At 38.4% G+C, this 24,328-nt stretch overlaps 2 protein-coding genes across 2 annotated transcripts in view; both read left to right on the top strand.

Annotated features, from left to right (window-relative positions):
* The window catches only part of LOC139721277 (serine/threonine-protein kinase atr-like), a 31,280-nt gene extending 6,973 nt beyond the window's left edge, over positions 1–24,307 (top strand). Inside the window, exons 5-12 of the mRNA XM_071632599.1 lie at positions 669–781; positions 2,045–2,136; positions 3,133–3,247; positions 3,707–3,843; positions 4,360–4,523; positions 5,420–5,571; positions 22,419–22,666; positions 24,190–24,307. Of these exons, the coding sequence (XP_071488700.1) occupies positions 669–781; positions 2,045–2,136; positions 3,133–3,247; positions 3,707–3,843; positions 4,360–4,523; positions 5,420–5,571; positions 22,419–22,666; positions 24,190–24,307 (1,139 nt within the window). The remainder of the gene's footprint in view (positions 1–668; positions 782–2,044; positions 2,137–3,132; positions 3,248–3,706; positions 3,844–4,359; positions 4,524–5,419; positions 5,572–22,418; positions 22,667–24,189) is intronic.
* LOC139721333 (serine/threonine-protein kinase ATR-like) overlaps positions 24,232–24,328 on the top strand; it is a 56,996-nt gene continuing 56,899 nt past the window's right edge. Inside the window, exon 1 of the mRNA XM_071632652.1 lies at positions 24,232–24,301. The gene's annotated coding sequence lies outside the window, so the exon portion shown is untranslated. The remainder of the gene's footprint in view (positions 24,302–24,328) is intronic.

Raw genomic sequence — 24,328 nt, 5'->3', positions numbered from 1 at the left:
AGATAATTATAGCAAACCTAGTTCAAGGAAAGTGAACATTCAAGATATTTCGGACAAACCTGTCATTTCAATATTTTGCCAGTTATGTGAAACTGTCATCACACATTGTGAAGACATTGTGCTATACACCTATTGGGAGAATCATGCATTATGGCGGAGGCATCAGTCGCCATAGCGACATTTATAATCTGTATATGTTGTGACCTGCTTCTGCTCAGAGTTATCAAATGTACATGATTTTGTGACGTACACTCTACAGTGTACCTGACTTCAGGTGAAGTGTCATTAAACAGATCAAGTAATAGTTCATGAGAGTGAAATTGGTAGATCTTTGTGTTCCAAAGTTACCCATGATTCAGTAGTAGGCTTGGAAAGTTGGGAATGAGAAAGCACTGTAAATCTGTCGTAAGTAATGAAGCTCATTATAGAATACATAATTTTGATATTTAGTTATATTTGCAGATGTTTTAGATTCCTGGAAAAAAAAAGTCAGAACAGAAAGAAGAATTCAAGATGTTTTATTTGTGTTAGGAGTAAAATCAGATTTGAATCATTTGAATCCAAACCATGCAAGACCAGATGAGCCTATGAATGGTGTTTTCATCAAAGTCCTAACATATTGTGACTTAAAGAATATTTATTTTTGAATATGTGAATATTTCAATCAGAACTGATGCAGATAAACCATGGGAGCTTCACCGATGATGATGATGAGGTCAAGGAACCAGAGATACAAGTGAAGCACTTTGCGATCAATGTCGGCCGGATAGCTAATGAGGAGGTATGATGTCTTTGTCGGAAGTTTTGCATGAATGAATAACTTAGTATACATGTACCTGCCAATTGTTGTGCTAAGAAATGATTTCATAGTTTATTTGAAATATCCGTGACAAAGTACTCTCTATTATGATATGCCTACTGCCTGTGACTGTATTATGTTTCATGCAATACACATCAATGAGATGATGAGTTTCATGAATGAAGAGAGTCTAATATAGATGTCCTCTGTTTGTTAACTTTACTCTTGATAAAGCAAGATTGCACACTTGTTTTGTGACATTGTGAACACCAAGTTAGAAGGAAGGAACTAGGCTTAAAGCTATCCCAGGAGTCACCCTATGCTGAAAGTCAAGCAACATCTATTATAGTTGTTTCGTTAGTTACCATTCTCATTCTTAGACAGCCAGAGAAAAAAGAAATAAAGGGATGAAGTCTACAAAGAGAGTAAAGAAATATCTTCTGATAAGTGGTATTTAGTTTGCCTTGTAGAAGTTTAGCCCTTCTTTCAAATGGTAGTTGAAGTGAAGTGTTAACCTGTTGAAGACTAATCCCAAGGATACTTGGGCAAGGGTCTATGGAAAATGTGTGTCGTAGCAAGATTAAACCGTCCTCAACGGGTTAAGAATGTACATGATGCATTTTCTTGCAGTGCAGCCGATGTTATCATTATTCTGTGTAGTAGAATGAGCAATTTAAAGGACACCATACTGTATTATCTCCCGTTCGGGGAAAATCATGATTTTCTTTTAAAAGATTTCCTTTTGTTTTCCCCCCTATTTTTTTTTTTTTCTTTGGGGGAGGGTGCAATGTTATATCTGCTTTTGCACCATGCCATGCTAATGATAACAGATAATGTAAAACGAGAAATTTTCGCGTGCATTTTAATTTCGCGAATTTCGCGAGCGCCAAAATTCGCGAAATTAAAATGCACGCGAAAGTTTTTGTCTACACTGCATGCATTGAACACCAGTGGCAATTCGCGAAAATTTCATGCCACGAAAAGGGCTGTCGGCTCCAATTCGCGAAAATTTCATGCCGCGAATATATCATGTTTTACAGTACCTGCAGTTTGGCAAACCTTTTGTGGATTTTAAAGGGCAATGCTTAATATGTACATACAGGTGACATAACTTCTGATATTGCAATTGCTCACTTTCAACAATGCCAGACACTACAGCATTCTGGCATGTTTTCCAATTTTATTCAAATTTTCAATAGTTTGTCTGCATTCAATACACTTCGCCCTTATTGCTTAAATTTGCAGGAACATCAAGAATTCAAAATCATCAGCTCCCATCCAAAGTGCATAGAAGTCTGCCACGTCAGTAATTGCTTTCTCCTACAGGTTGCCATCTGGTAAGACAGTGCTCTCGGCACATAGGAGTGTGTTTCATGTGTTCAGATAAGCCTGGAAGGAGAACTTGCAATGCCCTTCTATGTTAATCTAAATCTATAGGCTTAAGAGTAGTCATATCTACTGTGGCACTGTATACGCCAAACTATTTTGCGAGGTTTTCATGTTTGCAAATTTGGCGAATCGGATGCTATTAGCAAATTTAAAAACAAGCAAAATATTAACTCTGATTCTGACCTGAAAGCGATGTGCATGCATACATTTCTTCTTTCAGTACTGTACTCCACAATCATGAAAGTTACCACTCTTGAAATTGTCTGGAAGTCCCGATTCAAGAAAATTCAGACTCGTTAGATACGTGGCATATACAAGTAATTGTTCGATAAACACTAATGCTTCTATACAGATTTACGTAATCCCCTTCCCTTGTGTTTGATGACACTAGAATATTGAACTTGTCTTGCCAGCAATACCTGACAGTTTGAATATGCATTTTTAGATTTTTTGTTTTTGTTATGTTTTTGTTTTGTTTTTGTTTATTTCAGGAGGAATGTAAATGATCTAATTTGTTAGGGCTTGGACTGTCAATCACAGCATATTGGGCTCAAGTTGGGTTTAGTCTATACTTTCTGAAATAGGGGTGGAGGCATAGTCACATGTTCCCTACATCTTTGTGTCAAAGGAACTGGCTGATTTCTGGTCTTGCCTAGTGGATCTCTTAACCTGTTGAGGACGAGTCCCGAGTATACTCTGGCAAGTGTCTATGGGAAATGCGTGTTGTAGCAAAATCAATCCGTCCTCAACGGGTTAATGCTTCTCGCAGACCCAACCAAACTTTCTACCAAAATTTATATTTGGTTTTGCACCCATTTTACATATTGGATACTGCATTTAAAAAATAAATAGATAAACAAATAGACCAAAAAACCTAAAAGGAATGCAATGCACTTAGTCATACTCTGATTCAATGGAAACTCGGTTTTGATGTTGTCTTCCAGTGATGTTCTGAGCGAAATGGCAGCAGATGCCCAGTCCTTTTTGTCACACAGCATGCTGCTCCTGTGGACCACATTGGCATGGCAACTGGAGGATGGTCAGCTGGAGATTAAACAGGTCAGGTGTTTCTATATATGCTGTGTGGAGCCACTTTAGTACACAATGCCTCCAGGGCTTATAGTCTGTTCCATCTTTATGCTTACAGACATATTTGCTGCCCAATTCTTCTTTATTGTGTTTTGTATTGTATCAGCATACTGAAAACTGATAAAGCTGATGGTGATATGTATTGATGTTGAATGATGAGGATGATTACAGTGATGATAATTATAACAGTAGGAATTCAATTCAATTCCATGCCATTCCATTCCATTCAATTTATTTCAATTCATTTATTTTTCATTCCTTTTTCCGTACATAACATAACACTAAATAAATGTAACGATAGTTGTAATGCTAATCTGCTCTGATGCAGAGGTTGCCTACTGTACACAATCTGTGATCGAATAAATGCATTGATGAACATGTGACTCAGGTCTATTTTGAAGTCTTGCTTGTCTTTTTCTTTGTTAACAGGCGTCACTGAAGACCTTGGCTAGGCTGATCCATTATGTGGGTACACCCCCTCTGCAGTCCATCAATCACATTGTTGATCTGATGTTCAGCATGCTTACTTGCCTCCAGTCAGAGCATGACATCTTCAGGGAGTTCAGGTAGGAGGATGTTGAATTCAAGAATGGCCCTGCCCTCTTGCGTAAGCTTGAATTAAAGAGAAACAGACATTTGGCCACATATAATAAAAAAAGAATATGTGCCAGATATTCGATCTGTCAGTCTTTGTGATAGTGTGGCTTAAAATCTAGTAGCATACACGTCTACATTAGTTGTATCGATGTAATTGTAGAACCAATAATTTGAAAGTGATAAAGTTGCCCTCTTAAGCAGATGAAAAGGAATGACATATCCAGACAAGCAATGGTTAATGAAATTGCTGTTGATATATATTGAAATATTATTTCAAAAGTGGTTGTTTGTGTTGAGTGTTTGCTCTGTTGCTGAAGTTGTTTTACCTAATAAAGCAATACAAACATCAATTTCATTTTGTGGGCATGCTTGAAGATAAGAAAAAAAATTGATAGAGAGAAAGAGAAATTAGCATCTGGTTAGGACAATTGGACTAAGTAGTTGTCTGGAATTAACATTTTACCATTTTTTCACAAACTGTACAGAGATCGCACCGGACTGGAGGAAAGTCTTGCAGACTGCTTCCTCACACTGTTTGAGGAGCATAATGGTGGCCCCGCCCACCTCCTGCCTGCATCAATCATTGAGATGGTGACGGAGAAGCTGGCGGAAAACTTGCTAAAGTATGGTCTGTGTACCCTCAGGACAGGTGAAGATGGCTTTAAAAGTTTGATTGGTGATGATGACTTGAAAAGTTAGATTTGTGATGATGACTTCAAAAGGTTAGATTTGTGATGATGACTGTAAAGAGTTGGATTTAGATTTAGATTTGTTCCAGCTTGCATTGGTTTGATCCTAGCAAGATGCTAGGTTTGATCCTAGCAGTTATTGTAATAGCAACGAGAGCATTACAAGGTGCTACACACAGGATACTAGTAGTTGGTAGATTGTTTGCTGTTCACTATTTGACACAGTCTCCCCCCCCCCCCCCCCCCCCCCCACCCATCCCCATCCACACTTTGCTCTCAGTGAAAGACAGTCAAGTAATGTGAGGTGTTGAGTAGCCAGAACATTTGCTCAGTTGTGTTCAAATCATTTTTCTTTTTTGTTTTATGACTTATCAAAGAAAATATACCACCAGTCTTTGTTTGTTTTGGGTTTGTTTTGTGTTTTTTTAGGACTGCTCATGCATGTTGCTCTGAAAGTACGAGGAAATATCTAAATATCTACCCTCTCCCTTTCAAACAGGACATACATGAATTGTTCAGATGAAATGTATTCAAATCAGTGTGTAGTTCTGTGCTGTGTCTGTATGTAAGCTTAATGAGTTACACGGGAACTCAATGTTTCAGGGTGTTCAGAATTTGATGTAAGCTGTAAAACAGGACATTCAGTTTGATGATAATTGATTCATTTTCAAGCTTTCTTGACAAAAGCAATGACTAAATAATAAGTCACCAATGTAACTGGTGGTTTACTTATCTGTTTCTTTTTTTTTCTTTAATCATTCCACATTAATGTAAAGTTGATATCAGTCAACATTTGTGTGTGAAAGCAAGTTTCTGTCTGTGCTCAGCATGCCTTCTGTTCTTCACGAATTTGCAGAGCGTCTAAGACAGGCATTGTGCCACCTGATAGTGTACATTCATCGCCACGTCCCACCTGGCTTTGAAGCCATGGAGGAAATACGTCGGTCTAGAATGAAGACCATCAACCATGCCCTTGTCCAACAACTTCACATGCTTCAAAATGCTCAGGTAAGTGAGCTCAATGTCACCAGTGGTTACAAACACAAATGTGTATTTGCTATTGTTTTTCTTTAAGAAAAGAAATTGAACAAATAAACTTACTGAAAATGGTTTGATCTGTTACTTTTCTGATGTATGATTTTCTCTCTAAAGAAATAATAAAGTTACATGGAGAGACATATTGATGTCTATTCACAGTATATTAAAGAAACACCAAAAGAAACTTAATATGTTTACTTAAACTGTTTAAACACTGAACATACCTCTGATTTTTCTGAAGACTTCAAGCTTTGCAATCTAAGAATTTCTCTGTCTGTCTTGTACAAGCAAACTTATTTTTGTGACAACAGCAATGTAGGCATATCAGCGGTTGAGAAAGATAAGGGTGTTAAGTTAATTTTGGCCAGAACTGAGTTACACATGTCATGCTTCTTGTTGCCTCCTGGACATGAAGCCACTTCAAACATGTATCTATTCTAATTTATGTTGATTAATGAGTTATTAATGAATGATAAAAGAGGCAATAACTATTTTACATACTTTAATTTTGAGTCAGAAAGGCATCAAGTCACCCAATGTAGAATGAGAAGGGATGCATCCCACTGTGCTGTGCAATCAACATAAAGCCCTTCTCATACTTAATTGCTAGGCGATGTTGCAGCTTCACTTGAAATAGGATGAAAGATACAATGCTAGGCTAGATTATTTTCATCCTTTTTATGCCTCTGTCCAAAGGGTGCCTGCCAGAGGCATTATTTGTGTGTGTGTGTGTGTGTGTGTGTGTGTGTGTGTGTGTGTGTGTGTGTGTGTGTGTGTGTGTGTGTGTGTGTGTGTGTGAGAGATATTTGATGTTTGGCCATCTTCTGGTGAATAGCCTGAACCATGTTTTCATGAACAGTGGTCCTTTGAGCTTTATTGGCTGTCTGCCAAGCTCATCTGCCATGTCTGTGGCCAGGTGAAGTATCTACTTGGGTGAAAAGAAAATATTAAAAAATACATAATAAGCTTTCCATGAATACAGTTTATACTCTGACATTGTATTTAATCTAAACGTTTTTAACTAATAAAATTCACAAATAAAACTTTCCACAGCAAGGTAAAAGCAAATAAATTTCACCTGAGGTATGGTCAGTCCGTAACCATAAAATGCAGGCTTCTCGATATGCTCAACCAAGGCTCTTCCATCCTGTTTGAGTCAACACTGTTCCCCTCCTGGGAATCATGCTTGATTTTGTCCATCTATTTACCTGATCCCGCAAAGTCGTGGCTGGGATATCGCACCTAGAGGCAGCTCTTCTCATGGAGATGGCTAATTTCTACCACTCTCTTTTATTTTGAAACTGTAATTGTGAAGAGAACTGTAATTATACCTTGATAAGGCACTTGCCATTGACGTGCTTGTGGGCAGCGAATTCTGCAAGGGTCATTTTCCTGGCAACGCCGGTTCAGTGGGCATTGCTGAGAATGATGTCCAGGACCTCCGCATCCCTCACTCTCTGGACATTTTCCCATTTTACTATGACAAAGAAGTAGAAAAAAAACATTAAATGATAAAATAAATTAATAAATCATTATAGTGATTATAAAATCATGATGAGAATGTGAAAATATGTGGGAATTATAAAGGGCTTCAGATACCTTATGCTTGAATTCAAACAGGCACAAAGTTATGCTCAATTCAAAAAAAAATTATGCTTGATCTTAGGCCTGATTTTAGGCATAATAAGGTATCTTTATGGTACAGATTTACAATCAATATTGATCTAATGCTTGAGTCACTGAATGACTCAAGCCAATTCCCAGTTACCTTAAGTTCATTTTCATCCAGTGCACTACTTCGCCCTCTGATGACGCGTCATCATTCCCCCTCATTTTTGTACCAAAGAATGTTTGTTGCATCCTAAGTGCTTTGCTTAAATATGATGACATTGTGATGTGATAGCTTCGTCTTGCAATGAATAATGATGATATGATAATAACAATAGTTGTAATGATGATGATGATAAAAAAATGGGGAAAAAATAATATGTTCAGCTTAAATATTGCATGATGCAGTCAAGTCTGTATGCACCCTACAATAATTATTCAAATGATTACAGAACAGATGCAAAATACATATGTAATACAATACAAATAATATAAAAATATTGCGCTGAATGACAAAAGTAATGAGAGTCTTGTCTTGAATGTCTATTGAGTTGGTGCTGTACGGACAAAGATGGGTAGGGTGTTCTAGATGGTGGGTGCCATGATGGCAGAATAGGGTTTGCTGTAGGTCAAATGTAAATGACCTGAAAGCAGGATCTTTTCAGCTTCTCCCCTCTGTCCCTTCTCTCCTGTCTAGCTCTCCCTTTCATCTCAAGGTGTTTGTGCTGCTCCTCAGTATGCTTCAACTTTTCTTCACTGCTGAGATTATCAAAGCAGCACACTCCTTGCACAGGTCTTTTTTTGGTTGATGGAAGTGGAGGTTGTGTGACCGACAAATTTCCTGTTGGTGCACAGAGGATGAAGTATGGCTTCCTCTTCTCTTCTTGGCAGTTGTCACAGTACAGTCTGTGCATTGTCGTTATGTTCAAGTTGGATGCCAGGTATTCTCAACTTGAAGAATTCCAGCAGTAGTGGGATTCTACAGTGGGATAGCTTTTAATATCCAAGGCTTGATGCAATTTTTTTTTCATTTATGACCAATTAGGGCCATCAAAATTCATCAAATATCATTTAGATGGCCCAACAATTAAATTTTTGTGGCCCTAAATGTTGTGTAGACAGCTTCCAAGGTGCTTGGCAATGGTGACATCATGTTTTTCAATCACTACAGGTATGACTCTGCGCAGGTGGTTGATGTATCTGCCACATAGATCTGGAGTCGACTTCGTTCTCCAAAACTCATATATTGCTTCCTTGGGTTCTGGCAGAGTCTGCGGCTTGGCGTTTCATTGAAGCCATAACTTGAGCTGGTGCCACACGAGTTCAATAGAGTTGAGGTCAGGACTCTCAGGAGGGGTGACCCACCAGTTGATCCCGTTCGCCTTCATGAACGCCTTCGTAAACTTCGAGCAATGTTTAGAATCATTGTCCTGTTGAAACCGATGATGATCAGGATACGTTGCCTCTATAAAGGGCATCAGGGTCTTGCGAAGAATTTTCTCACAGTAGAAATTGGAGTCCATTATGCCTGAGATTACAAGTTAGGATATCCGTTGCTCCCCTCCGTGAAATTCTGGCCCAAACATGTAATTTTCCTGGATGTTTTGGCCTTCCCTTCAGTTTCCTCTCCTGCCCCCTCTTTTGGAAGCACAACTGTGAATTTGGGTGGAGCTGTACGATACACTCGTTGGTAAAAATCACATCATCAAAGGTTTCGTTGTCGGCCATTAGCTTCTTGCAGTGGGGTTCCCTTTTTGATTGATTGTCGTGACGGACGATCTGCGACGATTTAGCTCGGCAGGGGAACCAGCCAAGGCTTTGCCTGCACCGCCTGATGGTCGATGAAGACACATCTAGATGGTAGTCTCTGCAAAGTAATATTAATAATAATAAATCAAAACAACAACAATAATAATATAAAACATAGCTTTTTACTCCAGATACTAACAGCAAATGCCACAGTCTGCCTAACAAACTGTGGAAGGAACCTCCCTTGGTAACCCATCATCTTCCATAGTCTGTCCATCTGGGTCCAGAAGTCAGTCACGGGACCACCCCCCTCACTGAGGAAGAAGGGTTCCTCCGTGACTGACATCGGGAGGTATCCAGGTGTGTGGGCCCTCAGTTTGCCTATGTACACATTCAGCAGTCTCTCTCCTTTTTTGGAAAGGAATACGTCAGCTGCTCCGTAAGTTGCCTTTGTGTTGTGGTCGTGAACCTTCAATGATAATGTTCATTACATACATTATTAAATTGTCCGTCAGCCTTTAAATACCATGTAACTGATTGATGTATCTGCCACATAGATCTGGAGTCATCTTCGTTCTCCAAATCTCGTATATTGCTTCCTTGAGTTCTGGCAGAGTCTGTGGCTTGGCGGTTCGTTGAAGCCATAACTTGAGCTGGTGCCACACGAGTTCAATAGGGTTGAGGTCGGGATTCTCCGGAGGGGTGACCCACCAGTTCATCCCATTCGCCTTCATGAACGTCTTCGTAAACTTCGAGCAATGTTTAGGATCATTGTCCTGTTGAAACCGATGATGATCAGGATACGTTGCCTCTATAAAGGGGATCAGGGTCTTGCGAAGAATTTCCTCACAGTAGAAATTGGAGTCCATTATGCCTGAGATTACGAGGATATGGGTTGCTCCCCTTCGCGTAATTCTGACCCAAACATGTAATTTGCCTGGATGTTTTGGCTTTCCCTTCAGTTTCCTCTGCTGTCCCCTCTTTCGGAAGCACAACTGTGCGTTTGGGTGGAGCTGTACGCTACACTTGTCGGTAAAAATCACATCATCAAAGGTCTTGTGGTCGGCCATTAGCTTCTTGCAGTGCGCTTCCCTTTTTGATTGATTGTCGCGATGGACGATCTGCGAGGATTTAGCTCGGCAGGGATCCCAGCCAAGGCTTTGCCTGCACTGCCTGATGGTCGATGAAGACACGTCTAGATGGTAGTCTCTGGAAAGTATATGCTGATTGTCCCTGCTGCTTAGCTTGTCGTTTTTCCTTGTAAAGGTTGTCAATAATAATACGGAAATCTTCTAGCTTCGAACAGCGGGGATTTTCCTTCTGCAATCCTGTGATGCCTTGCTCCGCTAGTTTAACTTGTAAAGAAGTTACACCAACATGATCATCTCGAGAGAGAATAATGATAATAATAATGATAATAATAATTATAATGATAATAATAATGATAATAATGATAATGATAATAATAATCATGATGATAATAATAATAATGATAATAAAACTCAAAACAACAACAATAATAATATTAAACATAGCTTTTGACTGTGGATACTAACAGCAAATGCCACAGTCTGCCTAACAAACTGTGGAAGAAACCTCCCGTGGTAATTCATCTTCTTCCATAGTCTGTCCATCTGGGTCCCAAAGTCGGTCACGGGACCACCCCCCTCACTGAGGAAGAGGAGTTCCTGAGTGACTGACGTCTGGAGATATCCAGGTGTGTGGGCCCTCAGTTTGCCTATGTACTCATTCAGCAGTCTCTCTCCTCTTTTGGAAAGGAATACGTCAGCTGCTCCGTAAGTTGCCTTTGTCTTGTGGTCGTGAACCTTCAATGATAATGTTCATTACATACATTTTTAAATTGTCCGTCAGCCTTTAAATACCATATAACTGGTTGATGTACACTTTGTTGTATCTGCCACACAGATCTGGAATCATCTTCATTCTCCAAAACTCGTATATTGCTTCCTTGAGTTCTGGCAGAGTCTGTGGCTTGGCCGTTCGTTGAAGCCATAACTTGAGCTGGTGCCACACGAGTTCAATAGGGTTGAGGTCGGGACTCTCCGAAGGGGTGACCCACCAGTTGATCCCGTTCGCCTTCATGAACGCCTTTGTAAACTTTGAGCGATGTTTAGGATCGTTGTCCTTTTGAAACCGATGATGATCGGGATACGTTGCCTCTATAAAGGGGATCAGGGTCTTGAAAAGAATGTCCTCACAGTAGAAATTGGAGTCCATTATGCCTGAGATTACGAGGATATCCGTTGCTCCCCTCCGCAAACTTCTTGCCCAAACATGTAATTTTCCTGGATGTTTTGGCCTTCCCTTCAGTTTCCTCTCCTGCCCCCTCTTTCGGAAGCACAACTGTGAATTTGGGTGGAGCTGTATGCTACACTCGTCGGTAAATATCACATCATCAAAGGTCTTGTGGTCGGCCATTAGCTTCTTGCAGTGCGCTTCCCTTATTGATCGATTGTCGCGACGGACGATCTGCGAGGATTTAGCTCGGCAGGGATCCCAGCCAAGGCTTTGCCTGCACTGTCTGATGGTCGATGACGACACGTCTAGATGGTAGTCTCTGGAAAGTATATGCTGATTGTCCCTGCTGCTGAGCTCGTCGTTTTCCTTGTAAAGGTTGTCGATAATAACACAGAAATCTTCTAGCTTCAAACGGCGGGGATTTTGCTTCTGCAATCCTGTGATGCCTTGCTCCGCTAGTTTAACTTGTATAGAAGTTACACCAACGTGATCATCTCGAGAGAGAATAATGATAATAATAATAATAATAATGATAATGATAATAATAATGATAATGATAATAATAATCATGCTAATAATAATAATAATGATAATAAAACCAAAACAACAACAATGATAATATGAAACATAGCTTTTGACTGTGGATACTAACAGCAAATGCCACAGTCTGCCTAACAAACTGTGGAAGAAACCTCCCTTGGTAATTCATCTTCTTCCCTGGTCTGTCCATCTGGGTCCCAAAGTCAGTCACGGGACCACCCCCCACACTGAGGAAGAGGGGTTCTTTTTTGACTGACGTCTGGAGATATCCAGGTGTGTGGGCCCTCAGTTTGCCTATGTACTCATTCAGCAGTCTCTCTCCTCTTTTGGAAAGGAATACGTCAGCTGCTCCGTAAGTTGCCTTTGTCTTGTGGTCGTGAACCTTCAATGATAATGTTCATTACATACATGATTAGATCGTCCATCAGCCTTTAAATACCATGTATAAAGTGGTTGATGTATCTGCCACATAGATCTGGAGTCATCTTTGTTCTCCAAAACTCGTATATTGCTTCCTTGAGTTCTGGCAGAGTCTGCGGCTTGGCGGTTTGTTGAAGCCATAACTTGAGCTGGTGCCACACGAGTTCAATAGGGTTGAGGTCGGGACTCTCAGGAGGGTTGACCCACCAGTTGATCCCGTTCGCCTTCATGAACGCCTTCGTAAACTTCGAGCGATGTTTAGGATCATTGTCCTGTTAAAACCGATGATGATCAGGATACGTCGCCTCTATGAAGGGGATCAGGGTCTTGCGAAGAATTTCCTCACAGTAGAAATTGGAGTCCATTATGCCTGAGATTATGAGGCTAGCGTTGCTCCCCTCTGCGAAATTCTGGCCCAAACATGTAATTTTCCTGGATGTTTTGGCCTTCCCTTCAGTTTCCTCTCCTGCCCCCTCTTTCGGAAGCACAACTGTGAATTTGGGTGGAGCTGTACGCTACACTTGTCGGTAAAAATCACATCATCAAAGGTCTTGTGGTCGGCCATTAGCTTCTTGCAGTGCGCTTCCCTTTTTGATTGATTGTCGCGACGGACGATCTGCGACGATTTAGGTCGGCAGGGGAAATATATCAAATTAATTTAAAAAATAAATCAAATCATGGGATATATAGCAAAATATCAAGAAATCATTCAGAGGTTGATCATTCAATCATTTTGTCGAAGAATCTAGTAGATCAAACTTCTTCCTCTTTTTTTTTTTTTGACCAATTGACTTAAGATTTGGTGGGTATAATCACTATCATATGTTGATTTGTAATATAATTTTTTCATCTCTGTGTAGTAATGTATTAACTTCCTGACAGTAAACTTTATGTAAATCATACCAAAATGTATTCATGTAAACTCAATTTTCTAGCAATTCACTTGAAATGCAGCTCCATATCTTTAATAGTATCTGACCCTTTTTGTGTCAATTGAAAGTGATATCACCAGAATTCTGATGTTTCTTAAAAGATAATACAAATATCAATAAGATTCTGATTATTAATGGGATGAACTCACAATTCATTGTTATAGGAATGACAGAAGGCTGGTTTGGTAATTGTTGGATGGGTGTAATATTGGAAGATAGCAAGAAAGTGTTAAAGAGGGTTTTAAAGTAGAACCTAAACCAAGATATTATTCCAGAATGTGATTTGATATATGAAACAAACAAACAAAAAGTAAGTGAAGCTCAGGACTCTTTGTCAAAAATGGCTTTTGATAATGAATAACAAGCTTCAACGAGAAAAGATACTCGTAAATCAAACAAGTGTTTAATAGGTCTTTCACATTTTACAAGTGAAATCCTTGGATGTGACTGCCCTGAAAGGGATGTGTTAATGCACTTTGTTATTTTGATAATGATGACAAGTATTATGATTCAGGGCCCTGAGGACTAGAAAGAAGTAATCTTTGATACTGACTTCTCAAAAACTCTATTTTTTCTCCGAAGTGACTGAACTGTTTGGAGGATCATTATTACTTTACAAGAAGGTCTCGGTGATACTCTTTATACATGCTTGAGTATAGGGGTGTTTACGTGTGTGCACTTTGGGACAGAGTATCTAGCATCTACCCTGGTAAACTTTCAGACAGTTTCACAAATCTACTCTTTGACTGCAAGGCAGTCGGGATGAGACAGCTCATCCTTTTCGTCCCCTGCCTTCAGATTGTGGTAGAAGCTTTGGTTCTCTCTTGGGATTACTCCAGCCTGACACAGGGAAACCATGTCGGGCTTCTTGGCATAGCCCTGCAGGGTGTTTCAGGTGATTTCCTCGCCCTGCCTTCTTGACTTCACATGAAGATAAATTGTATTTGTACTTGAATAGGATGGTACTTGGATCTTCCTTCTCATACCTATGAATTACCTTCATCTTCATCAAGTGCACTACTTCACCCTGTGTATTCTTCTTGGTGTTTGTGAACAAATGATCCTCCAAATCCTTCAAATTGAGGATGTCTTTTTGTTGGATCTACCTTTGTTACCCTTTACCCAATACAAGTTTTCCGGCATTTTCTTCTGTGTAATCAACTCAGTGGTGAGAAGTTTTACCATCCAGGCAAAGTTGAATATTTGGTTTTTAATAACACATGCAATAGAAAAATGGAAAAAGAAGATCAACAAAAACGACAAAGTAATAAAGAAGTCTAGCAGTTTTAAACATGGGCCATCCCTTTTGTATTCCTACTAGTATCTTTAAGGCACAATTTTCATGCTGTACACTATGTCGTTGTCACTCACACTGGTGTATACTATGTTAATCGGAATATCACATGTTCCCAACTCTAACTCTAGTCCTGCTGCCACTTCTTCCGGTAACTGGACGCAATCCCCGGATTCCAGTATGATATCGACAGGAAACCTTAAAAAAAAATAATAAAGTAATAAAAACAAAATAGAAATGAGAAAACAACAAGATTTAAGACGAGAGAAGAAATTCATTGATATGATACATATAGATGTATTCGATACATGGTAATCAATGAACCACTATGAATAAGCGATTGAAACAAGTGTTTGGAAATGTCATCCCGTTACCGTAGTGACACGACCAGTGTCGGATCCAGAGGGGGCGCAACCGGCTCATGCCCCCTTTATTTTCGTTAAAAACAAAAGAAATAAAAACAAAAATGAAAATGTAACCCTAAAGTCGCACCAGAAATATTGGTCACACCCCCCCTTTACAAAATTCTTGGATCCAACCCTGCACGACTATACATAATAACAGATCTGTGCCGTGAGTGAGGAACAGAACATTTCAGTAAATGCGTTTTAATATGAAACGTGAAGCTTTAAACTGTAGTTAACATCACTAACGTCTATATTGCCTACCTGCCGTTGTACCTTGTAAAATGTATGTCGTGCACACATTGTATGGAAACATGCACCATTAGAACAAGATCAACTGAAACACCACATGGGGAAAAAAAGCAACTGGCTATAGTTTATTTACAAAAAGGAATTGAACCGCCCAGTTATTTGAGATCTTAGGATAATTCGATTTGGTACTGGAATAGAAAAAAAAAAAGATACTTGACCAATATGATGTATGTTCTGCTCAAATTACACTAATAGAAAATACATAATGTAACACATGCTACAAGTTTGTAATCTTTCTTTCGCTGTGTACACTTCAGGGACCCGTCTAATAAAGAGTTGTGATCTATTCAAATCAATTGCAACTTTAATATTGAATGCAAAGCCATCAGAAAAAAAAGTTTTGATTGAAATTAAGATGGAAACTGCAGTCAATCAATCACAGCTTGTGATTAATTGCACCTTTCAAGAGATTTGTGATTGATTGATTTTTATCACAAGTTTTATAAGACAGGGCCGTGGTCGAGATATCCAGAAACCAGTCTTTAGTCGCTGGCCCACGGTAGTCTGGCATACATGTGTCTACGTGTTGTTACATCTCCGAGACGAGAATATTATTTATGTTTTGATAGCAAAACAAAGAAATCAAAAAAATGTTCCGAGCAAGCGTAAAATAAACTTGTTGATCGCTACCCACCGGATTGATGTTTCAGTCATTCCAAACCAGATTTTCATCAAATAAACTTTGAATTCCTATTAAAATGGTATGCTCTGTACTATTTCATACAGTGTAAGGGTTTTGTTAGTATCTCGCAAAAAGTTAAAAGCCCAATTTTTATCTCCATCAATACTGTACCATCCCTTTAATGTTACCATGGAATTCACCCTTACCGGCTTGTGTCTCCGATGGCCATGACAACTCCATGCTTCTCCTCACGTTTTGGCTTTGAACACTGTGGAAAAATGACAGCAAGATAGACACAATGAACAATAAATACACAATTTGTCACCATCTTACAAATATTTCTTTAGAATTGTACCAGTAATTAGTATCTGAAATTTTGTTGATTTGGCATGGATTGACCTTTTACAACCATATATTATACTACTTGATCTATTCTTTATCATTTGTCATAAGTTACCAGAATTATATGAATCACTTTCCTATGGCAGTTATGTTTTCAGTAATTATTTCACAAGATACAGCTCAAAGCTCTTTTCGAAATTATCATTGAACGAATTAAAATTTGTTTAACATACCTTATCATGAACATTGACTCTTGTAGCGTTCGCCAAAATTCCCTGAATTCATGGGTTGAACAGCTTATTAATGTATAACACATGTACATTGCAACAGACAAAGTACAAATTCTTTGCTCTTGTTCAAATTGTATTCGTCCCCGTAATTATGGAATGAACAAAAGCTTTGTCCATGTTCTCCTGTAGGCCCCAGTCAATAATTTTATAAACACAGATCATGAATGACCTACACGATGATCCCGAGAGATCTGGGATAGTTTTCACCTGGGAATGGGACCGACAACGAGCGAGCGTTGATAGGACTATACATACAGTATGAACACGGCAGCTACACGGACAAGGCCTGAATCAAGGCAAAATATCGTTCTGGCCTGCTTGCAAAATCATCAAATTTCATCTCAATATTTACCTGGTGCCTAAGAAATGTTTCAAATAAACCTGCAATAACAAGATATTTGTTGGGTAATGACGAAAATTCGAAATATTAACCAAAAAAGTTCGCATCTCCGAACTTTCCCGATTGGAGTCAGACTAAACTCGGACTCTAGTGGGACAACTCGGCCTCGCTTTGCTCGTGGAACATCAGTCCCCTGATTATGCCATACGTGTTTGACCTCCAAAAGTTTCCTTGTTCACCTCCCGTATTATATCATGTCCAAGAATTATACCCAAAGCATAAACATAGATCTCTTCCGTGATCACCCTAGATCAGATCCTGGGCGATCTGGCATACACTGGAGCATTAAATACTTAAATACAATATTGTAACCTAAACAGAACCTATAAATTTACATGTATAATGCCAAATGATATCCAAATAGGATTCATGTATGTGTGTGTGTGTGTTTGAATCGTGACCTTGAAATGCCTGCTAATAGAAAGTAACATTGCAATTTTTGTAAAATGAACATTTACCTCGATCTTGCTAAAACGCATACTTGAAACGCGTCCTTCCTCTTTAATCACAGCAGTTATTGTCACCTTTCTTCCGCACATGAGGTCATTCCCTGCAACAGCGGCTTCCCCCCAGAGTACGACGTCCAATTTGGCACCATCATTTTCTATTTTCATCGATTTTCTTGTGTACCCTGCGGTCTCTACGAATTCTCCCGCCTACAATGTATAAAGAAAGCAAATGAAATGTCAAAACCGATCATTACCTCATTACTCTAACGAAACGATAAGTACATGTACTCTCAATTCAAAAGTTCTATTTGAATAACTTGACAACTTTTTGTGTGTTTTTTCACACAAAAATACAAAACAAAGATCCAAATTAACGCTATTTGCATGTAAACCATTATCACCTCATTCATTGGCAGATGTAAAAATGAAGCAAATGTCCCAAGCAGGAAACATAAAAGAAAAATACATCTATGTAGTTAATAGCTAAACGGTGGCAACTATCTATGTCATGTATTCATACATGGTCAACCCACATGTTTACTATTTCAAAACTAGACACCTTTGTGTCAAACTCAGCAAAACTGTTACTACAAAAAATTAGATAGAAATTTATCTGTGAACTGTCATATTTCTCTAATTACTATCATGGGTCATTTTATGTAACACAATTGTTTACTGCAATTCGTTAATCGGAAGTGAACTCCCGTTCACCGAGCAAGATACATTGTGCATTAGTTTCCCACATCAGGTATGCACACCTGACATATGCGTTACTGTAATGCACGACTGATCTAAACGGTACAGATTCAACGACAATTGAATATTTAGATATGCTTTTTACGAACTCGCATGAAATGTAAAAGTTTACCTCGACAAGTTTTCATGATTGTTACATGTAAATACCGCTCAAGTAGTAACTTGTCCAAAGTGACATGAGCACATAGCCCTTTGGCGCTGCAAATTGGAGTTATGTTTACAACTGTGCGTGTATGTGCCCGCTTTTTTTTTCCCCCGACATAGTCATGTTGTACCCATATTAAAGGAATTGTATCGTTTTGGCTGACACTTCATTTCAGGTTTCTAACATTTGTGTTGCTCAGATAAATAGAAACCTCGTATGAAATATGAAAGAGCAAAAAAATGTGCCATTTTTAACGATATTTTGCCAGTAGAAGACTGCACAAAATAATGGTTTGATAGTGTATTGAGAAAACTGTACTCACTTCCGTGATGTCCCCACAGATCCTTAAGCATCTCTTGAGGGGAGCTCCTCTCGCCTCTGCCACAGAAACGACCTGTGGGTTGACGAAGTCGTCTATCACCTTCGTATCTCCCGCAAAATTGCTCACTTTGGTGAAGATCTACAAAATGAAGTAAAAATCAGTGTTTGGTAAATGCAACTGAACCAAACATATATGCATCACATGTAATACAGTAATTGGAACTTTTTTTTTCAATCATTGCTCCATTTGAATGTTATGCCTTTAAATCATGCATCTTGCACAGTCTATACTTACTAGTAGGCATATCCTGACATGAAACATTAATTGCTAACTTACCTTACTTTTCCCTGTCACTCTTAGAGTTTTGGGACTCTCGTGGACATCAGTAAGAATCAGTCTCTGTCCGTATTGTGTGTCCAGGAGACTCTTCGCCTGATGTGATGAGTAGTTGTTCGCATAGCAAGGTACAATTCTTCCCTTGCAATCCCCCCCAACTACGTACAGTGTTCCTACAAGAAATTTGCTCCCCTGTCCTCTCCTCGTTCTCTCCTCAAATTTCTCGACGATAAACACTTTTTGGGGACTGGCCATTGTGAAACTCTCATATTACGTGCACTGTTTCCACTATTTATTGACATTGAACTTGAGAGGAATTTGCATTCTCCAATGATTAACATAATGTCAAGATGTCTTTCACGCTCACGCCTTTTTCAAAAATATGCGTGATCGAAAACAACAACAACAAGGCAAACCAAAACAAAGAATATAAACGTTACCTTCTGGATATATTTCACTTAAACTTGCACTTGCCCTATACTTCGCCTTTTTAAAAACAATGTTATTCAAATCACACTGAGAGATGCAAGTGCATACCATGCGGTGCAAATGTATCCTGGGCCCTAGATATGCTAATTCATTTGCGATTGATTGCAACTTGTGATCAACCGCATATGTGCATATCATAAACAACTTTGTGATTGATTGTTCCAATCACTGTAGATGCGCTTGAAGTTAGGAGCTAAATAGAATGTCAATATGTTTTTGTGTGCCTAATACTGAAATCCAGAAGTCATTGTCTGGAGCAGAATTTTTTTTTTTCTATTTTGATTTATTTTCTATTTCTCAATTTAAAAAATGCATCAAATATTAAAAAGTAAAATAATGCAAAATATGCAGCCAGGATGCACAATAAATTATTGTAAACAAATAGGAGAGGGTGGTCAAACTCTAAAAGTTTCAATCTAATTATAAATGCCAAAGAAATATGATGGACCCTAATTAAAAGCAAGCTTGTTACGCATAGGTCCCAGTAATGAACCGAGTGTAAAGATGAATATAAATAACATGGATAGAGCATAACACTAAAATATAGAAAACAAAATGAAAAGACAAGAACACTTGAGGATATAGCATATCTATTTTTTTAAAAATATTTATTGCATAATCTCAAATGACAATATACTGAAAGTAAACTGTCATAGAACAACTGTATGACACATGTACATACAATATAACTAGACCTAAGATGTACACTCTAGCATGCACTGAGGATTTGAAAGTATGTTCAATATTACAATAATTATAATTGTGCGGTAACTCCAATTGACAAAATTACTCACTCAAATTATAATGAACAATTATCAATAGATATGAGAGCAACTTATAATACATAGAACTCATATGTGTCATTAATAGAGCTAGTCCTCATTGTCCAAGACAGGCATCTCTGGTCCACTTGTTTCTACAGTCTGTTTAATGAGTTCTACATGTACAGGGGCCTGTTTCACAAACATGGGAAATCGATCCAACCCAAGACCGATCCCAACTCTGGGATTGATACCATCCTGGGAACGACTCTTGTGACCTGTTTCACTAAATCGATCGTTGCTTGGAAACGATATTTAATTGAGTTCGACCATTTTACTATTATTGAACGGGGATATGATCGACAGTGACCGATATTGTAGCAGAAAAATTGCAACTCCAACTAAGCAGAAGGTATGATTTGAAACTTTGAAATCGCTCTTTCGTGGTCATACCTAAAGCATAGATAGTACGCTAGTATAGAAGCGTAGAGCAATCTAAAGCCATCATATTGGCGTACTTTACAATGGTAGGTGGCATTGAAAGAATATTTACCTGGCTTTTCTTTCAGGCCAGTGCCATCGTCACTTCTTTGACAGCCCTAGAAATTGACGGGATGCTGCAACCATGAATTGTTGAGATCTGTTCGAGCAGACTCCCCATCACATAAAACCCAAGGGTCGCAAATATCTTTTGCTGGGCTGTGAGAGCTTGACTTTGGATGTTTGGGGTTTCACTTTATTTTCCAACATATCAAGGATATGAAGTACCCCTCTTCTTGAGAACCTGTACCTTTTGAGCATTTCAGCATCATTGTAGAGGTGGAGCGAGTTTGTTCTGTCTCGGAAAACCCGCTCTCGCCTACGAGCTCTCTCCACTTGTACTGATAAGATGGCAGCCACGTTGAATGTCTATGTATCTTTCCCAACTTAGGTCTGATCTGAATCAATCCCAACTTTGTGTTCAATGCCTGGCTCTGTATCGTTCCCATATGGCTTAGTGAAACAGTTCCCAACTTTTTGGGAATGATCGATCCCACAACTCCCCCTGAGATCAATTGAATTGAACTTAGGATTGATCCCGGAGCTTAGTGAAACAGGCCCCAGGACTTGTACCTCCCCATTCACGTTCTTACAGTAACTGGTGTGCACTGTAATCTTTGTGATCTGTCAAAACTCACTCTTCATCCTGCGACTTTTGATCACTACTTTATCGTCATTGCCAGTGATTGTGCTGCTGGTGTCCATCACAGCACCAGGAGAGTAGTAGTTCAATGCACAGACAATCTGCTGAAAGGGACTTAAAAGCATAGTTTCTCTGGGTTGAATACTCAAGGACTGTGGTCAAACTGTCAGCCAGATCCATTAAACAGACTCTGGTTAAATGGTATTTGCGCATAGTGATCTTTGAGATCTGATCAGTGTTCTTTTCCACATTGAGATTCATCATTGAATAAAAAATGACATATGAAATTAGAGGGAGAATAAAAATGATGACATTATGAATACTATAATAACAACTGAAAATATCAAAATTCGGCTGACCATTAAAATTTGATATGAAATGAAAATATGAAATAAAAACACTGATAACAATACATTTCTGTATGATGAAAAAAATACAATTTTTGCATATTACAAAAAAAAATAAATGAAATCATAAAGTACATCTATGAAACATTTTTTACATTTTGTGTTGAATAAAATATTTTTTCATGCCTTAAAGAAATGGAAACTTTTTTTTTGTAAGTAGTCCTTGCATTTTTATTGATTTGATAAAGAATTTGCAGAGTCATTACATAATGCATATTTTTTTAAACCTAATATCTAATAATCTAATCCATGATTTCTAAGAGTATTTTCATACTTAAATAATTAATACCAACAATTATATCACACTTAAAAAAAAAAAAAATAAATTTTCTACCTGTCTAAAAATAAATCTGCCATAAAAGACTGGTATATACTTTTCCGACTATACAAATATACCTAATATATATTGGTACAACATCTGGTATAGAAGGTTATGCCAGTTGACCATTCTAAACAGTATATGAAATTGTTTGTTACATATTTTTGAAATACATGTATTTGCAATATGTGTATCTTGTTTCAAATTCAACTGTGTACGCACAAACTATCATGGTAATTTAGACACACATATAAAGAGAAGAATCACAGATGTACAGTGCTTCCAGTAAAGGTTGGTTTTTAATTTTTTTTTAAATTCTGGATAGGGCTCCAAATCTTTAAAGGCAATTATCTCAGAAGAGCCAGAAGTGACACAACACCCGATCATTCTCAGCCGACGATATTGTCTTGTGTAAAGTTTACCTTCATTTCTAATACCTGTTATTAAAAAAAATATATATATATACACCCAAAACCAGTGTGTAGTTCTTCCACTGGAGCTTGCTATTGAGCGTGAGCTCCAACCAGTCACTGCTGCTCTGGAAAAAGAACAGCCTGCTGGGCCTGGAGACCGGAAGTCCTCTGGTACCTTGAGTGAAGTGGTCACTGCCGGCAGCAGCTGTGTAATCGACCTGACTGACACCAGTAGTGGAGATGAGGCACCGGAGGTGACAGGGACCAAGCTGTCCAGGAAGAGGTTATCAGATGGGAAGTCAGCCTCCTCAAGGTTAGCTTCTTCTAAAGGCATTATCTACCATTTGCAGATGAAACAAAATCCCAGCTTAAGTGCTTCAAAATAGACCTAAAATGTGAGTTAGTGATAGAAACAACCAATGTAAATCAGTATAATCATTGTTACTTAATGTTGAACATACAAGATATAAACAATAGAATAAAAATGTTTCTAGACTAAACCGTTTACAGTTATGGTTTACGGTAGGATTTTTTCAATACAACTGACCTACATGTACACATATGCATCAAATGTGATAACTTCAACATTTTTTTTTTCTAGATCACTGCTCCCACTGGTAAAGAGTACCTTTAAAGCGACACCATTTCCAAATGTCTGTGAGAGGTAGTAAGTTGTGGGGGAAAGGGAAGACAACTCCTCTATGTGATGGAAACAATGCTCTTGAATTTGTTAATTTAACCTTTACTTTGAACTAATTATTAATCATCACATCCCCAGTCTTGCTTTCGTGGCCAACTTGCACGAATGTTCTGAACTTAACCCTTCAGAGGCCGGGGGGCCTCTGAGGTCCCCCTCGACATTCCATGCGATGTATCGCCATCGCAAAAAGCTATCGCCCTGATGTTTCATGACTTTTTTCTTTTGAGTCTCCCGCATCTTTTGACACCAAATTTGGTGTACATAAATATGTACATGCATGTCAGACCAAAAATTGTTCGAAAACGTGAATTCATGACTATTGTACAATTTCAATGCAAACTGTGCATACAGTCAGATTTCATTAAAGCATGATTATTTGGGGGTTTTATTGATTAAAATCAATTAAAACATATTTTCATTTTTGAAACACTGTTGTGACCAAATTTCATCTTAAAAACAATAGAAAACATCAAGAAAAAACCAGGAAATACATAAGAAATTAAAAAATAAGAAAATACTTAAGAAATTTATCTGATGGTGCATTTTTTTCTCTTATATTTGCTGAGAACACTTAAAAGAATATTTACACTAGCTTTATTTCAGTGATTTATACCAAATAGTCTAATTTCATGCATCATTATGCATAAATTAGCATAATTTAGTCTTAATCATAATTTTTTGAAAAATCAACTGTAGTGTTTTAGATTAGTCAAAGGCAATGTGTGTGCCAATTTTCGTCGCGATCGCGCTTTCAACGGTCGAGATCTGGAGGGGGAGGGGGGCGCCTGGTAGACCAGAGAAGTGAGCTGCATTCGAAAAACCTATCTATTCCCTTGTCACATTTACAGCTGTACCAGTGCCCCTACATTGTATGTTTAATACTGTTCATAATTTGCCCTGTGCTACATATGTTTTCATCCATTTTGTAAGGATTTATGAGTTCATAAATATATGTTCACAAATTTATCGAGTCAACATCACACTTAGATATATGTTACCAATTTCGAAGGACATTGGTGAATATGGATAGCGGAGGTGGCAGCATTTTAGAGAGGGAGGAAAAAATGAAATTCTTTTAATGTGTGTGATGTGCAGGTACTTCCTATTCCTTTCAATGCTTGTATATGATCAAACAGACGGACTCATGCAGGAGGGGATTGTGAGCCGATGTCGAAAAAGTCCCCCACCTTACAGGAAATCATTTATAAGCGGGATTCGCTGTGCGGCATTAACACCTCTGATAACAAGGTATGAAATCCCTGGTAAAATTCATAA

Source organism: Diadema antillarum, unplaced genomic scaffold (assembly GCF_040938485.1).
Source record: "Diadema antillarum isolate AM-2024a unplaced genomic scaffold, OU_Dant_1.0 scf00000141, whole genome shotgun sequence".
In the NCBI taxonomy this organism is placed as follows: domain Eukaryota; kingdom Metazoa; phylum Echinodermata; class Echinoidea; order Diadematoida; family Diadematidae; genus Diadema; species Diadema antillarum.
Note: the sequence above shows the minus strand (reverse complement) of the source record. Positions and strands in the feature narration are given on the sequence as shown.